The 20,410-nt window shown below is 31.0% G+C and overlaps 1 protein-coding gene across 6 annotated transcripts in view; it reads left to right on the forward strand.

The window, feature by feature from the left end:
- The window catches only part of LOC116779344 (uncharacterized), a 188,435-nt gene that overhangs the window by 161,636 nt on the left and 6,389 nt on the right, over positions 1–20,410 (forward strand). For 5 of the 6 annotated variants that reach the window (XM_032673587.2, XM_061523017.1, XM_032673592.2 and 2 more), the window contains 4 exons: positions 13,664–13,750; positions 15,902–15,989; positions 16,725–16,947; positions 18,353–18,440. In XM_032673587.2, coding sequence (XP_032529478.2) covers positions 13,664–13,750; positions 15,902–15,989; positions 16,725–16,947; positions 18,353–18,440 — 486 coding nt within the window. The remainder of the gene's footprint in view (positions 1–13,663; positions 13,751–15,901; positions 15,990–16,724; positions 16,948–18,352; positions 18,441–20,410) is intronic. The other variant, XM_032673588.2, reaches the window with a different exon arrangement.

Here is a 20,410-nt window from a genome sequence, read left to right on the forward strand (position 1 = left end):
TTTGTCAAATTACTTATAAAACTGAGAACATTTAGGGCTCCAGAAACGATTAAATACAGAGACCACACTGTTTTGGCTTAGCTATACTAGGGTAAAATAAAAGTTCATTTTTAAATAGAACTTTTGTATATCAAATAAATCTGATTCAATTTCCACAGACATTTCAATAGATCTTGTTTTATTTTTACATTTTATTGATATATTTGAGACATAACCATCGAAATTTTGCAGGGAAATCTCAGTGTACCTTTCAAATAGCTATTGAGAATATATGATCTCAACTATCCTATGGAGCGTGGTATTGTTAAAATTGAAATAACCTTATTTCTATTTGTAAACTTACTTTTTGCCTTTATGTTCAAATATGAATCTTCAACGGATGACGTCATTGTTATCAGATCCAAATCATTTTTGGTGAAACTAATGATATCCAAAAATTAAGTTAAGAGAATGAGATGTAATCAAACATTATTTTATAGACAAAATTTTAGTCTCAATTCGTGTACTCGTGTGAACGAACAAATTATGGCCACAAAAGGTTAGAATATCCTAGTTTAGCTTTGATGTTAAAGATATTTTGAAATTTTGGCATAGAAAACGAAATTCACGTTCGTGTAAATTGATGTAAGGTTTGCTAATTTTAAAAAGCTACGTTGGTTATTTACTATTGACAAAGAAAAATTTGCTGTTGAATATTATAAGAAAAAATAAATAAATTTCTCACTGTGATCGAAGTATCCCGTAAAATCACTATTAAAACTATATAAAGGAACAAAGACAGAGTTCTCCTATTGTGACTTTAAAAAATCACGCCTGAGTATACCACAATCGTAATTTAAAATACTTTTTTAAAATCAAGCTCAAACATGAACAACAATTAGGACAACTGGTAGTAAAACCATGTTAACACCATTTTATAATCAAATACAGAATTCATAATAAAAACCCCGTAAATCGTTTTAAAGTATTTTATAAATTAAGAAGATTGAAAATTACGTTTCTATTTTATTAAAACGTCTATTACGCAATGAAAATTGATAGGTGATTGTATTCATGGCACGAAACTGTGAAATTAGAAACTCGTTTATCTTTGTGCTCGGTTTTTCTGAAAAGCGGTTAGATCTCGACGAGGGAAGCTAAAATATTATAAATTTATTTATAGTATTTAATTTAATATAATAAATAGCTAAGGTGTTTAAGGAGATCTTGACCTTTAGACGACCTCATACGAAACGTTTAGAAGGTTAACTTGAAAGTAGACTCCGGCTTTTAAGTCCTTAATTTTATAATTATCTTTCTTCGTGCGTTTGAATTCTCGGTTGTAAAGCAGGAAACATAATGACCGTATGTTACACAGAGCGAGCATGGTATGTTCATGTTTGAAATGCGTTACATGTTATGAAGGAAGCGTAATGACGTATTGTATTTAGCCATAGCGTTTACTTATTAATATATTCACATGCATGCATATGTTGATGGTTTTTAAGAAAATACCTATAATATTAATCGTATTTTTTTTTTCAAGTAAAAGCTATGACTCTGCATTAACTTTATTTATCTCTATATAAACTTTAATAGTCTTTGATAAGTATCATTATAATTATGTATTCTGTAAACAAACAAACAAAACCGCAATATCAACTGTTACTGTTAAGCCATAACTTAAATCGTGGCATCACATCGTCTACCTCCAACATATAAGTGTGTACATAATTTCGGAGAAATATTCCAGCCTCCCTTTGTGCCGAGGTATTTGCGGTCGCTTTATTTTCATCCCGCCATCGTCACAGTTTAGCATTGTTGCCCTTTTTTCGGTCGTCTTCGTTAGCGGGATCGACTTTTACCTTTTGCCGATCGTATTCCGCCTCCGATGGAATCGTTTCGACGAAAATTTTATTTCTTTTCTCATTTTGTTCCGAACGTTTCAAGATTTTTTATATCGAAACCTGATGCTCGTCTTTTAGATATGTTTTATTTTTATACAAAGCGTAAGCTTAACATTTAATGTAGATTCGTATGAAATTACAGTGATGTACAGCTCATCACTCGTGTTACTTCACAGTTAAGATGAGAACTTAGCTTACAAAGATATTGAAGTGTCAATAAACAAGACGCCATTCACGATGCCCCGTGTTTTAAATCATATCTTTATTGAGACGAACGTCTCTAATGGCCGCACCGCACAAGGGTAATAAAATAAATCAATTCCATGGAACCGATGCCATTAAAACTTTAGTTTTTCTTTTCGAAGTCTAGTGCAGAAAAGCACTGGAAGAAAAAGTCATTCTTCGACCGGCAAGTTCTGTTTTATGACCTTTAATAACAAAGAATAATTCCTAGGATTTTCGAAAATTTTTATAGCCTTCGATAACTAATACAGCGATAACGCTGTATCCTAAAAACGAGATTTGCAACACTAGTTTATTAAACATTTACCATTAAATATTAATAATTTTATAAACAAAAACTTTTATTGTGATGCTGACATGGTCTTACTTTCAGGAATGAATGCTATTAGCCCGAGTCAAAGATAGTACACATATAAAAACAGTTTCTTAAAACATTATCTTTCATTTGCCTTCATAAGTTTCGCCGAAACACACTCTTTCATTGTTTACGTCGGTCAGAAAATAACCGCGAAAGCAATGATTTCGTTTAATATCATATTGTTCCGTTCTCGTAACTCGTAAACGTTCCGCGGTCAGTCCGCACTGTAAGTAACAGCGGTTCTAAATATGAATACAAATTGACTTTAAAACAGTTTTTTTTTTAATGTTAAATGGAATTTATTTAAAACTAAAATACATTGTTATAATCACGTTTTATAGTTTTCTATTCCAAATGAATTCATAAATTCTGTAACATTACACTGGGTATCTGTTTAACTATCTGTCACCATGTTACGTATTTTACATAGAGGTAACTTGTATTTTTCCGTCTGCAGGAAGTTGAATGTTTTGCGAGCTTTTATGACTAATACCATACATTAAGCATCATCCGACCTTGCCTCTTGGACCTCACAACCTACTTTTCGTACGCGCAACGTTTATGACCACTGTATTATATTACTTTCGTATTATGTATCTCTATATGTCTGTTGTTTTCTCTATCCTGCGATATTAATAGAGAAAGTTACTTCAGTTCATGATATTTTATGTCACATTCGTTCAAGTGCTGTTTGTAATCTGAATAACTTTTAGTATTGTTATAAAATAGGCTTCGTTAGATTAATATTAATATATTTTTTATTACTTATTTGCGACTCAGGAATTTCTTTGTTTATTCAACGTCATCATATTTTTTTTATAATAATATCATATTCAATAGATTTTTTTTAAGGGTCATAAAAAACTTACTGAAACAGTAATAAATCTATGCATTATTTCACCTAATTTTCTCACTAATAATATGAAGTTCTTATAGGTTCGCTAGGACGTTTGTGTTGATAAAAAACAATTAATGTCATTCAACACGTAACCTGTTAAAAAGAATGTATAGCTATTATTTAAAATGCCTGGCATCCTCCCAAACCAATAGGTCAGATTCTTGGGACATTAGTGTGCTTGTATTTTCTTTTGTTCCCTTTTTATAGAACACGTCGTTGTTCCTAGTCAGTGACGTCACGATTTGTAATTGGGTTACGATTTATTGTTAAGCGTGAGAGACCCATGTGTTTTAAGATATTGCCATGACGACAGTTGTATTAAAGGATATCAACAGCTTTAAATTTGCTTATTGTAGCTTGAAGTTTAAACAAAATTTTGTATTATAACGTATTCATGCAAATAAATAAATTATTCAAATATGCCAAGATACAAATTGTAACTTTCAGAATTATAGGAGGATTCTTCAAAAGATGTTAGCAAATAATAAGGCAGAGTATCCTTTAATGTTTTTCGTGTTCTCATTAAATATTTGATTTCTAACTTAAACGAGTAACATTTCACTATATATGAGTAAATAAATAAGTTTTATGTATGTGTTATTTATATTATTTCAAATTAAAAAGAAATATATAAAGCAGGTATAGTTTATAAAATATGATCTAACCAATAACAAATTTTACTGATACTTATAATATATAATAATAAACTTTTGTCCTCATAACTATACCATAACAGCGACACTCGTTGTGATTTCAGAAGCACTCGTCAACTTTAAAAATTGCTACGATAAAATTTTTGTCATCATTTCGATTGTAAAAGCGCTTTACAACACTTAGCTGTATGCAATTTACTACACAGCAGAAGTTTACAAAAATATTTGATATAAAACCTACAAGGTTTCATCTCGAATAAAACGTTGTAAAAATTGGTGGCAGATATATTAGCTAAAATGTTTTTTTTTTAAAGCAAGTGTTTGAGATTTTACCTTCTTATAGACCAGTGCTTCAAAAATTTTAAATTAGTTGTTTTAATGAGTTTTAAGGAGTTTAAGAGGGAAAGTTTATGTACGAAATTATGTGCTGAGAGTCTCGTCGTGTACTTTGATTTACAATAACGTGGTAACTAAATACACCACAATATTACATTGATATAATTCATCAAAGATTTTTCATACTTTATGAGGAAAACGTGTCGGTGAAGCGGTACGATATTGTTATACTTTGGATTATATTTATGTAAAGCTTTTAATACAATAGACAGACATTTATTGATTTAGGTTGGAATGAATACAGGGAATTTTAAAGCGTCTACCCAACACCTACTGTCGAGAGTCATTAATGAATATGCTTTTTATTCGATACTATATCTTACGGCGTGTTTGGTTTTGGGCTATGAGTTGAGATACCCATTTGATGAAAAGTTCCTGCAAATAAATGCATTTGAAAAAAAAATAGTTTTAAGAACGCAATTAATCGATTTAGTTATTTGAACAATATACACATTTTGCTTTAATAGAGTTATATTTATGAAAAGAGTGATTATATCGGAATGGTCATATAGTGTAACTATTCACTGTACGAACTCACGAAATGTATACTAGTTTTATAGAACTATTACATAACCCAAAAGCAATTTTTTACTGTATTAAATAGCCAGTTATTGAATTCAGCTAGAAGTTGTTAAGTTTATAACTTATATCATTTAAACTAATAAATATTTGCGGAATATATATGGCTCAGCTCACGTCAAATGAAATACGGAAGGCTATTCCGATGCGAATTCCTCCACATACACGGAATTCTCACTCTAGGCGCAACAGCACTTCAGTACTCATCGATTATTCAAACACGACTGAATGGAAATGAAGAGCGACTTAAGGGCCCAACGATGTTCAGTTGACGCTCCGTACTCATGACGTCTCCCATTTTTAATACGTACCTTAAATCTTAAGCAGTCACTCAGTTGACTCAAGTTTCCGTGCCTCAACGTTTCTGGGAATAAAATAACAATGCAAATTTTATTTCAATGTTGTATAAATTATAATGATTAAAGAGACGTTCTTGTTTCATTTGTTGTATAATAAATTACCTTGTGTATATTCTTGTATTTTTTTAAGATAATAATGATTTGCTTCACAGTATTTTTTTTTACATTAGTAAGGTTTTAAACGACTGCTCTTTTGATGACAATCACAACATATTCAGTCGTATTTATTTAAACATTGACTATTTAAGTCTATTTAAAGTCAGAAAGATTTATAACTTAATAATACAAATTTTTGTATGTGTTGCAAAAATCAATGTTTGTACAACGGCTATTAATTTTAAAGTAACGTTTAATGTGACATGTGATGAAAAAAAATAACTATTCGTTTTTTCCCATACTTTTACATTACTAATAATAATTTGATAAAAATTAAAATCTAGACAGTCAGTAAATGCTTTCAAAAAGATGCGTAATTCTAAATTTTTCTAAATCTTTCCATCGAAGTAGTGTGTAAATCGGACTGAATAAATTTAATTTTATAACGATCTCCCCAAACACAAATGTAACAAAATAACATAGACTCCGCCAGTCCAATACAAATATTATTATAATTTTTTACGCTAAAACTAATTGAATCTATTTTAATTCGTCTCAATCTAGTAAATTTCCAACTTCATATAGCTATTCTGTATTTTATAAACAAGCAATATACATAACATTATATTTTCATTGCACAATAAATTGTTTATGGCTCGTAAATTTCTTGCCTGACTTTAGGTTCGAACTGGGTGTATTAAACATTCTGATTAGTTTTCAGTTTTATTCTCAAAAAGATTATTTTTATTCTTTTATTACATGCCGAATGGTTTACGTCATCGTGTCATATAAACTTTGTGTGGATTTTAAAAGTATTTGCCACAACTCAGTGATTAAATGTGCCTTTGATATGCAGCTCTGGCTATATAACATTTTTATAATTGCACATAGGCATAATCACAATCAAAGTAAAGGAAATAAGTTTAAATCAGTACAAAAAAATTATGAATATTCTTCGAAAATTTTTATTTTTCGGTAACCAGGTTGGAGGTTGTTTTATTTGTCAGCACTCGTAAAATGGAAAACAAATGTGTCCCGACAAGCTTATCCAGTGTGATATATAAAAAATTGTATCGTAATAAAACATTTCTTTGCGTGAAAAAATATATTACATGAACATATACAGAGAATAAACAAAGTTATGTAAAATAACATTCAAGTGTTAATTTTTTTTTTCAAATCAATGAACTTGAACTACTTAAATCTCAGTATTACTGACATCGGATGTAAGAATTGCCTCTTTCAGAACATAATGAGAACCTATCACGATGGTGATATGGGGAACAAGTTATGGGCTGTAGCGGTTTTGAAATAACCTGAAGTAGCGAATACAAACGTCGTATTCCTATTACGTCTTATATTATATTTTCAAATAATTACTAACGAAACTTTACTTATTTAACTATTGAAAAATCCAACTCCCCATCAGAATATAAAAGATTTTAATTTAAATAATTAACAAAAAGTAAATATTGTTACATAAATTTAAGATGTATTATATTGTTAGGTATTCCGTGATGAATGTATCCTATGCGCTCTATAAGCCAAACATTTTAATAAAATCTAAAAATCAGCTAATTAAGACCATAAATATTGATGGCCGCTATCTCCTATATTTCATCGAACTGTCTGAAGGCCACTGATATAACCACTTTAGGGTATCGAGTCACGCGATTTTGTACGTTCGGATGTCATTGAACTCGTGTTTTTTTCGTTGTAGCATCCGCTAAATGGATAATTGGTCTTGAATGCGGTGAATATTGGAGTATCTTATTATCGAGACGCATTGATCTTTGGTCTCCGTTCTGGTTTATAAAATGCTACTTACATGCGACGTAATTAAATTAAAAGCATTAAGTGACGTTCAGTACGTGATTGTGGTTTCGCGGCTTGTTGGTTTTTGTGTCAAATAAAATTATTTCATTCAGGTTCCGAGGATTACTTGAGGATTCCTCATTGATTGTGAATTCCATTTTTCTTTGTTATATATCTATCAGCTCCTAGAACAACACAAAAATACCTAAATAATAATCTATGAAATTTGGATATTGTGTAATAAATAGTTACATGCAACAAAAATTTTAGCTTACCCACAAAAAGACAAAAGAAAACATAGAGCAAACTTAAAAAATACTCAACATTTGTTGGTCGGAGCTTATTATAAAGGACAATAACTCGATTATACCTAAGAGATAAGTTGTTTTTGAATAAGAAAAGGTAATATGAAAAATTTAAGTCTCATCTCATCCACATTCATACAATGAGTGATCTTTTATCCTAATTTCGGACAAATGAACTGCAGTATTCGCTAGCCAATCCTTACACGACTTATTGTAGATGTTACAGAATACCGTGATGTTCTTTGTATTAGAAAAGCCAAGGTTTAAGGACAGTCGCTTGAATAGAAAAATAATGTTGACCTTCAAGTTGTTTTACAAATGATTTTAATTAAGTCAAATATTATTTAAAGTGAAAATTCTTAGTTACCTACCCTTTTTGATTACTATGTGAGTTATAAAAGGTTTAATCTAATTATATATATTATATGGTTTTAATATGTATGTGCTCTATTGAAAAATAACGGAAGAAAATCTTGTAAATCTTTTATCTCGGTCTTCCCACGCGACACTGTTTTATTGTCGTCTAATAATCACATCTCATTGTATATTCAGTATGTATTGAAGCGACGATTCCAATTAATGTACGGATTATGTTGCAATTTATGAACGTTCAGTGTGAAATACAACGGAATAATTAAATTTATTTTTATAATGCAAGGCAACAGAATATTTGTGATTTTCTCTTGAGTTCAGAACTGTTTTATATTTCTCTATATATACAAAGGTTATATTACAAAGGTTATATGGGAAACGATTAATTAAATTTTTAGCGCCCGATACGAACTTTCACTCTCATTACCTTTTACGACTTTTTTACTATGGTCCTTGAACAGTTCGGAGTATCGGCTCTTTGTTACACATGACTCGTTATTAAAATGAATTATTTAGTGTTCAGATAGAAATCAGCTGAACATTGAACGTATAATTCATAGAACCATAAAAACAATTTTCCTTAATACGCGAAACGAACTCAATTCAATAACGTCTGAGATATTTACTGGTAAAAATTTCTGTAGTACCTCAAAATCGATCCATTATCTCAGTCGACTTACAAGTTGTCGAAACTTTCTCGATTCGATTTGTTCGCGTCTGGACCTTTGGCCTTTGGATCTATCATTTGTCTCTGTTGCATGTTAACTTTTATAGAACATCGATACAAATGGTGTAATTATCGTGTGTTGCCAACACTATCAAGCGTTACAATTTCTATATCAATCATTTGTTTGCATTTGTAATAAATATATATATTTCTGATCTCCTCTTTAGACTATGTTAACTCCCGACGGAAAAAGAGATTATAAGTTTAACGTCGATGTCGTCTATGTGTGCGTTTGCGTATATATGTGTTTATTAGCTCTCAAACGGATCGACCGACTCCGATGCGGTTTTTCTGTTTGAAATTTTATTTTGCTTCTTAGCTACGTTTGGCTTACATTGGTTCGGCAGTGTAAGAATATTAGGTCTTTTCCAAAATGCTGAATCCATTTTTGAGCACGATTACAATAGAATATGTAATAATAAAATTTTATAATTTTAATTATTCGAAGAATTTTACAACTGAGTATATTAACGCGATACCAGAAGTAATAATTATTAAATCATTACCAAATAAAGGTAACACATTTTATTATTATTATTATTAAGTATAACTCACGTGAGTTGTTTAATAAAAAGTCATGAATATTCTTTTGGCTCCAGTGATAACTATACTCTAGTTTTCGTGAAATCCATTTCTAATATCTCTAATAGTGTAATCATTTCAATAAAAACAAAGCGTTTTTTATATTTTACAATTCAATATTTTTAATTAAATTTACCGCAATTTATAATATTACTAATATCGTCCTGATAGAGAGTCTAATGTCCCTTTAATGTCATCAAAGCCTTAGAATAAATTAAAAATGAAGTGTTCGTCAATTTGCAACTCTTAATGAATTTCAACATTTCATCTCGTCGGGGGTCCATTGAACCCTTAATTGAGTTTAATTTCGCTCCTAAAAGGTTTGCCGAGTAAATGTATCTAGAAAATTAAATTTCATACTTTATTATATTAAACAAACTTATTACGTGATACGGCGATTATGTGGAGTTTTGTTAATCAACATTAATTTTGTTTCTTCATCTTTTGCATTTATTAAAAAATACTAATTTGGTAATATTGCCGTATAAGCATGTATAGATATAACTTTGTTCTTAACATGAAATCAATGTTGAGCTAATATCTGAATTAAAACTTAAATAGAATATATATCATCACGAATTCATAGACACGAAAGTGAATTGAACCGGTAGTCTTCAGAGCGCTTGTTGCTCAATGACTTTGCTGATAAAGCAGTAGGGTCAGGATACTTCGTTTATATTTAAGAGAATTTAAACTTTAAATAGATATAAATAACAACAAAGGATGTACACTAATTTTTCACGCAGGCATAGACATATATGTATGTATATATTCAATTTCTTCTTTTGGTTTAGTAGTTTTGGTATAAATGTAATAACAGACAAACATATTCAAACAAACTTCTTTTATTAGTATTATAAACTTTAATTATATTGGTACGCGATCTTTAAGTACACAATATGTATCAATTATCGATTTGTTACCTACAAATGAAAATTGATTTTCATTTTCCGTTTCAATACTCACTGTTCGATAAATAATTTGATAAGTTCTTTGTCTACTTCTCAATTGTAGGTAGAGATTATTCTTTACTTACATATACAAAAGAGGCCTTATAAATAATATTACAGGGAGCCATACAAAAATATTTGAATAATTACTCAAAAATATCAAAATCATGATCTTTTCAATAATCAAATATTCCCTTAAACGAAACCTTAAACCTTTCGGGCGAATTAAAAGCATTCTAAAAAAACTGTTCGTCATTCAGCCTTTAATTACACGAATGGCTGTTAACTTCACGTCTCGAGGGGTAAGTTTAGAGAAAATCGCCTTCGTAGCGTTGCTACGCGTACTGTTGTAGGCCGCTACGCTGCACGTAGTATCGATCGTAGCGCTACGTCGGTCGGTTCAGAAACGTTTTAAAACCATCATCTTTATATTGTGTGCAATATAAAACCATAGAACAATAAATGTACCCAAATATTTTTAAGTCGATGTATAAATAAATTTCATACCGATAGTATTATTATATAAAATATGTAAGTCAATAAATGAAAAACAACAAATGTAAGTCAAAATGATAAAAAAAGATTCAACGATCTCATTTTTCACCAAATTATAAAAAGTAAAAGCCTTAACACCGTAAGCGGCGCGTCTAATGTTCGAAACCAATTTTCTTCCTTCAGACATTCATTTTTCACTGTTGATAAAACCTTAAATATTCGTGAGAGGAGATTAAATATATTATTAATGTTTCTAACCATCCCTGCAAATAAATAAATCATTGAGAGGTTTTTTTTTTGTCTAAATTTAGTAATTTTTGTTACCAACAATTGGGTTAGCATTTGTTATTAGTTTACAAAATAACATTTGTAAAGCATTTTATTTTTAAGGTTTAAAACTAGTGCGTTTTTATCTATAAGTGTTTATCGAAACGAATCCAGTGAACTTCACAAAGAGTGACACTCACTGATGTAAGTCAGTGTGTGAGTGATGGCTGACTAATGATTGTGTTCACTCTACCATCGCACCATGGAGTGTTATATATAGTGATATATTAAATGTATTTATTCCGTTTCGATACTCTAGGAGCTTTTTTCTCGTATTATATTTTATTCCTTTCTTTACCTCCAAGTTTACATTCCATTAGGACATTAATTTTCCGTTCGGACGTTTTGCGACTTCAAAACTATTATCTCACGGCTCTTTGTTCGTTGTAATATCCTTAAAGTTTTTTTGCATTTCCACTCCACTGTCTATATATATTTTGTTTATATTTTATTTGTTTTTTTTTTATTTCTTTTTATTAATGATATATTATATAATATAATAAGTGTTTTTGAAATAATACAATAAGTGTTTTTGGACATTTTTCTAATCCAGCCTATAATTAATTGATATTTACATACAAGTGCGAGAAATTTAAGTAATAAAATGATCAAAGCGATACAATTCTTTGAAATTAACGTCATTCGTGAAATTAACTTACAAGGAAAAACTTTTTTATAAATATCACATAAAAAGTATTCATACATTAATAAATCAGTGTAATGACTTGGTACAAAATAAATTAGTATACAGCTATTATATTTTCGTTTAAATTAATAACTTTCATACAAGAAGAAACAGCCGAAATTTTAATTCAAATCATCCGTATGTGACTCACGTAATAGCTACGTATGTGACTCTAGTATTAATTTTTTTAGTGTTAAATAGAAAAAATATGTACATTTTGTGTAATCATGAAATAATAATAATATTTTTGTTCGGTAAAGATATGCCACGTCGCCTACATAATAACAAGCAGGTTCTGTACGTAATCTTTATTCCGCGAGGCTCATTCGTGTCGGATGTAACGCTGAGCTGCGATTATTAGACTTTATTTGACAAGAGTCCAGAATGTACGGGATACACCGTTAATACTACGTATGATCGCTCCACGCGGGACATGTGTTGCTGTTAGGTTTCGGGTTTACAATTCTCGAATAAATTGAAGATTGAAGGCTGTTAATATATCGTGATCAACTCATTACGCATATGAAATACATAACACTGAAATAATATTCCTTATAACTTTTTAATTTTAACCTTACATCATATTTAATTAAGTATAAAGGTAACATGGCAAAAATTAAAAACAGAGGCAAAAAATTTTTAAATAACAATTTCTCGCCTCCGATATTCCCATTTTTCGTTTTAATTTAAGGCACGATTTAATTAAACCATGCGAAATACAATAACCAGCTTAACGTCGAAATATATAGGATATTTTATTTAAGGAACATTTATATACACATATTACAATTTATAACACGAACTCATTCTTTTCTATTATTTTGCATAGGTATATTGTTGAAGTGTTCAAGTACTAACAAAAGTCTCAATTTACTGTGTACGTAATAACATATTTTTCAGTCCCACAGTATAGGTACTGTTTCATTAACAGACCGTTTGTAAATCCCCGCTGACCCAATTCGACGTTTCGAATTAATAGACTCTGATCTGTGCGGACTAATTGTGACGTGAGTGTTCTCAGATATCGTGGATTTAGTTCGCTTTATAATAATATAAATTTATTTTTAAACATCTCATATATATCTTACGAACTATTGATTAACTATAAGTGCAGTTGATCTAAATCTAAAATACGTCATTTAATGTTATACATGTTTGGGATAACAAAAAACGTAGGGCCAAGGTCCCACTCGACTTTCGCTTCGAGTTCCGTGACGGATGGCGTATCTTACCTAAGATCAGGATCTAAATTAAATTTTATATTAAGGCAATATATCAGATGAAGTGCCTACATTAGACGTATTGAAATTGTTTCTTGTATTCAGTCCACGGATTTATTGTATATGTAGATTGTTTTGATCATCTCGAACAAGAGAAATAAAGAATTTGTTTCGTTTACCAGACAGTGTAATTTTAATCCAATATAATACTAACTTGTTAGCGAACATCAATAAATTTTCATTACCGTTGCATATTAGATTTATATTGAATGTTAATTACACTGATATATGATTAGGTATAGTTTAAAAGACAATAATATGATGTTATTTATTTCTCTTTATACACATTGTATATGAAGATGAATAGAAAATTATTTATAAAATATGTATTCAGTTATAGGATTATGTTCGGCTGATTTTCCGCGTCTGACTCGAAATGTTCCCAAAGGATTTAATATATGGATGGTGGAATTTTTCCTATATTTTCCACCGATGAAATTCTAACCAGACATCGATAGAATCCCTCGGGGAGTGAGAAGTTCTATTTGCTAGCAGCACGGTACACATCTTGTATGATTTATAATTTCAGCTATAATTCGTTACATAATAAGAACAATTTCATGGCCAGATCCCCTCACCCAAAAGTCGTCGGTTTCGTTCTTAATTGTAAAAAATATGTTGTCTTTCCCTTTCGTTACATTTTATCGTTTGTTCCAGGGTGAGAAAGACAACGCCAAAAACTGCATACTATCCTGCGAGAAGCGAAAAGCAGACGATTCGGACGTCAACAAAGATTTGAAAAAGGTCAGTATATTCATTATATATTAACGGCGAATATATATGTTAAGTGTATTGAATCCAATTAAGTAGGAAACTTTAAATGTTAAGTGGGATTTCTTACTATCTCTGATACCAGTTACCACCCGTGCGACACGAATACGAATGTAATGAAGACATTTCTTTTACCACCGTTGCGGTTCCAATACGGCTTCAACGAGTTCGATCACGCGATACTATTACTTAATGTTTGAACAACATTGATTTCTAATGCATACATACAAGGACGCTTTTTGTATGATGGTATAGCGACATGGAATATATTGAAGGCTCTCTCGCTACCCTACTTATATATTGTAGTTATACACACAACGACGACTACGTAAATATAGAAGTTGAGACAACTTCGTTTTAAACTTTTCATGTTTGTTTTATTTTGTAATCGTATATGTTTTTGATTTCAGAATGTCCGATATGTTTCTAGGTATGGACGATAGATTATTAATAACGAGCTTAAATGTACAGATAATAAATTTGTAACAATCAAATGAATCTATCTATTTTTTTCGAAATTCAATTCCGCATATTCTGTTTGGTCATTTCATCATGTGCTTTGGCTATAGTATCATAATAAGAACGTATACAAATACTTCTAAAACCGCTGGAAATGTCATTAGCGAGTGTTAGAATAATAAAATAAAGTGTGAATTGTCTGTTATTTTGATGCAATAAACGGTTCGGATGCACAACAAGCTTGCAATAGCAACCGTCACGGCATCTTGCCAAATGCTGGGTACAAATCAATTTGTGTCATTCGATGTTTGTATGCTTCAACAGACAATTTGGTTATGTAATCGGAAATAACACTAACATTCCTTTGATATAATACCCATTGGTAACAGTCCAACTAACATGTTAAATATGATTAAACATAGAATAAAATTTGTAATTATTTTACGAAATATTTAATTTTATCAAAACTTATTTAATATAAGGCTGAGTGCAACATTAAAAGTGAAACATGAAAGGTGAAATTTAATAACTTGTAAAGTTTTACTAACGAAGAAAAAGATCGTTCTGTGTCATTATCTCCAAGCGTCTCGCGAAGGTCGCAAATTTACGACAACCCTGATAATTTTAATACATTTTGAGGGTATAATATATAAAAGGTGCCTTTACGTTTGAGTTTAAACAGTTCCCTTCAATACGCCTTAAATTATATTATCACAATTTAATTTTAAATTTCTCATATTATCCTATATTATAGCTGTAAAGGTTATACTCCGATATATTGATTTTTTTTCCATATTTCGTGGTCAATGCTTCATGGCTATAAAAGATACATAAACCACATACAGGTGTTAGCAATTTTCAAAAACAAAACATTTATTAACGTCATCACTCTTCTAAATGTCAAACTACCCTTAAACTGTGGTTTTAATTTTAACTCTGACGTTTATTTTAATATTATTCGAAGCAGACCAGAAAAAGGTATAAATTTCGATTCAAATTGATTATACATTTTACTCATAAAAACTGTATTTGTTGAATACACTTCACTCATTATAAAATCCACAAAACCGGTCGTGTTTAACGAACAACGAACTGTTATCGCGACGTCTCAATGCTTATCCTCTTGTTTGATACGAGTTTCGGTCTTACCTTTCCGTCGAAATATAGTTTGAAAGCAAATTTAAATTATTTATACGTATTTTTTTGAACGAATGCTTTATACAAAACTTCTTATATTAAAAACAGAAAGGTCAATGAACGTCTCGATATTTATCGTTAACGCAATTCTATTCATGGTATTTTAAACTACCAAAAACATTATAAACTCACATTACAAGCTTTCCAAGCAAACGAAACAAAAAAATATTGTATTAATTTATAAATAGCAATGTACAAAAAAAGGGAAAAAGTTTATTTTTAAATCTAATTTATATTAAGCTTAAACATGAAACGATTACGTAACAAAACAAGCATAACAGGGGAAAAATCTTCAACAGTAAATTGTTTCGTTAAAAAACTTTTCTCATTTCCCTCATTCTTAACTTTATAAGCGATACTCGCAACAAAATATACTGGAAACATTCCATCTGGGTTAACTTTACTAATATATTTTTAAATCAATGCATGTGTGGTGTTAAGATTTGTTAAGATTTTATTTCTTTCCAGGCTAAACTCGAAACAAAAGCTCTGAAGGCAAAAAGACCTGGGTTCACGGATGACAGATACAACGAAACATCTTATTATATAGAAAATGGTGAGATGGTATTAGAAGTATAACTGTTATAACAATTTATTTTTCCTAACACCTGTTACTTAGTGAAAAAAAAATGAGACATTACCCTATTTTGATTTAAAAGTCATAATATCTGAACCGCTAAAACTCAAAAGAGTCGCGCATTAAATAAGAATTTCACCTTCACAAAGCTCACCTCTCAAGCACATGCTACTTGAGCTCACATCGGGGTCGGACGTTTAAAAATTAAGAGACCGCGAATTGACTCTCTTTTATTCGTAGACGTTCTCACTTAAGAAAACATATTCTACAGCGTTTATATTAAGATTTCATTTAATATAGACATGTTTAAAGAGAATAAAAACAGTACCGAGAATGCTTAGAATAGAACAAGCTGCTTTTTCCATCAAGATTTATATTAAAATTAATAATAATATTATATAAATTAGAAGTTCTGTTCGTAATTTCGGATTATTCAAATTGTTATTCTTTCGAAACACAAAGACTTATCGAATTTGAGAAGTTTTATTCCTATAAACTCTCATACTTTGTTGCCTTAATTCATCGGATTTGGTTTTTCTTTATAGAATAAACTTCAAACGAATTCAATACAAGCGAAACCTTGATATTAAACATTCACTTAAATATGCATTATTGGAAACACATTGGAATTAAATAAAATATACTTTCTCCTATGGCTCGCCAACAATGACAGACAAATATTTATAATGTCTCTTATAAACCTTCTATTTACAGGACTTAGAAAAGTTTACCCCTACTATTTTACGTTCACAACCTTCACTAAAGGGAGATGGGTAGGTGAGAAGATACTCGACGTTTTCGCGAGGGAGTTTAGAGCTCATCCCGCTGCGGAGTACGAGAGATGCATCAGGGCTGGCACATTAACGGTCAACTATGAACGTGTCGATCCAGATTATAGGCTGAAACACAACGATCTCTTAGCGAACGTCGTCCACAGGTACCGTCTATACTCTCTCTATCAGCTGTGCCTTCTGTAGATAGCTTATAAGTTATAGTCTACCATAGTCTCTACCATATGGCACTATCGAGACTGAGTCTCGTATTGTTCACACCGAAAGTCTCTCACGACACATCAGGGATCACAGACATTAACAGTCTTCTAGGCTTTACTTTGTACCGGTGTATTGGCAACTTAGAACTGTTTAATTTCTCCGAAACTAACAGAGGAACATAATTCTTTATCAGAAATTGTATAAGTGATTTCTAAGGCACTACTCAGCTTGTTTGTATATACAAGCTATTTAGTTATTGGAATGTACTGTATCGGAGATTGAATTTATCAACCGCGCTTAAACCGGATAGGCATGCGAGTGCACATACTTCTCGTATATTTTAATGGGATATAAACACTTTTTTTACAGTCGTACATACTATACATATCCTTCTGACTCCTTCCGATTCAAAAATAACAGTTTTTTTTTTTACTTCCAATAAACTGTATAAAAAGTTGTAAAATTATTTCTTCCATTTATATATTAACTTGCTCGCGCATGTTCATTCGTTGTCTTGGTCTTATCTGTATGTCGTACATCCGAGATTAGATTTATTGTACAAGATCCCAAGGATTTTAAGCAGCCTGTTTGCATAATACCCACGGATACCATCTGCGTAATCGGTTATTCCATTACGGGGATTATTTATAATAACTCCTATCGCTCCTTCAAATAATTTCTCACGTATATCAATGATTATCACAGATTATACACAGACACTGGTAAACATTTGTAATAAGATAAATGCTTTATGAGATAATTCGCACGGCTTACTGACGACGATACATTTTGAATTATTATATATGTTTATTAAAGGAGAATAATTTTAGAAATGATATATAGATATGCACATGATCATAAAATTCAAATATTTAGCTGAAAGTAAAATTAAATTAAAAGCTTCTGAAGTACTATCAGTGTAATAATACCGTCATTTGGCGTTTTTAAAACAATTCAGCAAAACAATTCGACCGTAGCGAACCTAAACAATTTCAACACAATCAATATGTACAACGAGGCACGCGTGTTTGCTTTTTAATTATTCGTCATACATGTCATTGAATTTTAACGTTGAAATCTGTCGAACGCAATGTAGATAGTGTATTTTTAGGCGACACCGCCGCGTACTATTCTGGATGCTATGTCATAAAATATTACAGATAATATTCGTATGATATGGATTGTGTGTGATATGTTTAAGAAGAGCGCGGGTTCAGATATGACGGCTGGAGTATTAGTATGGGATAGTGATACGCAGTTGGTACCGACGAATGTTATAGACAAAGACTTGACAATAATGACATGTCCGGAGGAGTCGACGGCTTCGACCTGACGTATATATCGTTACAGGCACGAAGTACCAGTCACCAGCCAACCGATCACCCTCGTACATATCGACGAGGACATTGTGGTTGTCAACAAACCAGCCTCTATCCCCGTAAGTGGCAATTGAGACAGCCATGTTCTGTTTGCTTTGTGTCCCATGCATGTTCCAAATTCGCTGGTTTAATTTCACTATCACTCTTATTAGCTGCTTGTAATGTATATATAGTAAGGTAAGTCCCTCTATGAAATCACTTTAATAACACTACATAAATGTCTGGTTACTGTAAACATAAACGTTACTAATGAAAGAGCCTTTACTATATCGCGTAATGTATTTTATACTCGCCAAAATCCGCCTTTCTGTCGGCATAAGCCAGCATCACAAAGTCCTTTACGCAAAATGGTTACTTTAACAAGAAATGATCTCGGGCTTGCTGTGATGGAGTACTTCTAATATTGCGAAGGCAACGTGCCGGCTCTCTTATGACCGACTTAGAATATGATAACGTTATACTGGGGGAGGAAATTTTAAATAGAAATGAATAAAATATTAGATTCTGAATTGAAAATACATTTTATTTTTAAAATATTACTCATAAATGTTGAATTAAAGAGAACTAAATATGAGAGATAATAATATATCTCCCAAAAAAAAAATCACTGAAACAAACAAACAAAAAAGTATTATATAGGTGTTTTTGTGGAAGCAATCTATGTTTTAATAATATCTCTCCTTTTGTTTCTTTTTTCTCCTTCGACCTATCGAAATGACGAACTTTAATACATTTTATAATTGCAAGTATCTTTCTGATATGGTTATCAACATTCGCCCTGGGGCTTATTTAATAAATTAGAGTAATCATGTTATCTCGAGAACAAATTCAATGCCAAAGGCGGGATTTCTTTGTTATTTATTATTTGCCTGTCCTACCAGAATGTTGATTTTTATTTTACTCAGCGCTAAGAGTGACCGTGTCCAATTATCTTGATTGATGGTAAACCGCTATGGGAGGTCTTATATGGTTAATGGTTAAACGATATTTTAGCATTTTACCGACCGACAAAGACAAGATGTATGTCAATATGTAAACAAAATTGTCACCTTAACAATGAATACAACAGAATCCTTTTTCCTTGTGCGTTCATATCAACTCTATCCGTAGTGGAAAGACATATCCGGTGTCATAAGGAATTGAACCACTGAGATACACAATACACAACCACATAACAGTTACATACAGTATTTCTCATTGTTATGTATAACTCTTGTGTATTTTTTTATTCTATTGTTTCTATATTTATATGCATTTTGACCCCTTAGAATAGAAATTATCGTAACCCCTCCCGCGACGCGCTTAGTTTAGATACACCATGATGTTTCCTTTGGGCATAATATTTTTAAAAATTTATGAATCTGCTTGAAATTGCAAATGAATTTACGAGCTTTCTTTTGATATTCATTACTATAAGATTAATTGAATCATTAAAGCCTAAATTGTAGAATTTAATTCGTTACTGCGTTAACGAATTGAAGTGAAGAAATAAAATATTTTTTTGAAGTTTCACTAGCATAAGCAAATGCGATTGCTGTTCCCTGCGACTTGCTATAATTTATATTTTTGGACATTATGTCGGATTTTAAATGATTAAAAAAACATTGTCTGCATGAAGCTATGCTTTTAATATTTAGATATTTAGCCTAGTTAAACTACTCCCAGATTTTTTATTCACTGGCTTTTTTTTCTGTCTTCAAAACTGGTTTTCATGAGCTATGTCACAATTTTTTTTTATTAAAAACGAAGTTATCGTCGTCTATATATTATTTTATTTGTTTGTATTGTGTACAGTCTTGTGAAATAAATCTAATATAATTGGATAATACTTTCAAAGTTTACTTATCGTGTAAGTGTCACTGTAACAGTATTACTTCAACATGTGCGATATAATTGACAGCGCGTCAAGTTATCTTAAAACTAATCAAATCAAGATTCGGGAGACCCAATCTTATTGCAATGTTAACAAACATAACTATATTCATTCACGTTATACCCAAACGCAACATCATAGGGCTTTTAATAATGT

This window comes from Danaus plexippus, chromosome 2 (genome assembly GCF_018135715.1).
Source record: "Danaus plexippus chromosome 2, MEX_DaPlex, whole genome shotgun sequence".
In the NCBI taxonomy this organism is placed as follows: Eukaryota; Metazoa; Arthropoda; class Insecta; order Lepidoptera; family Nymphalidae; genus Danaus; species Danaus plexippus.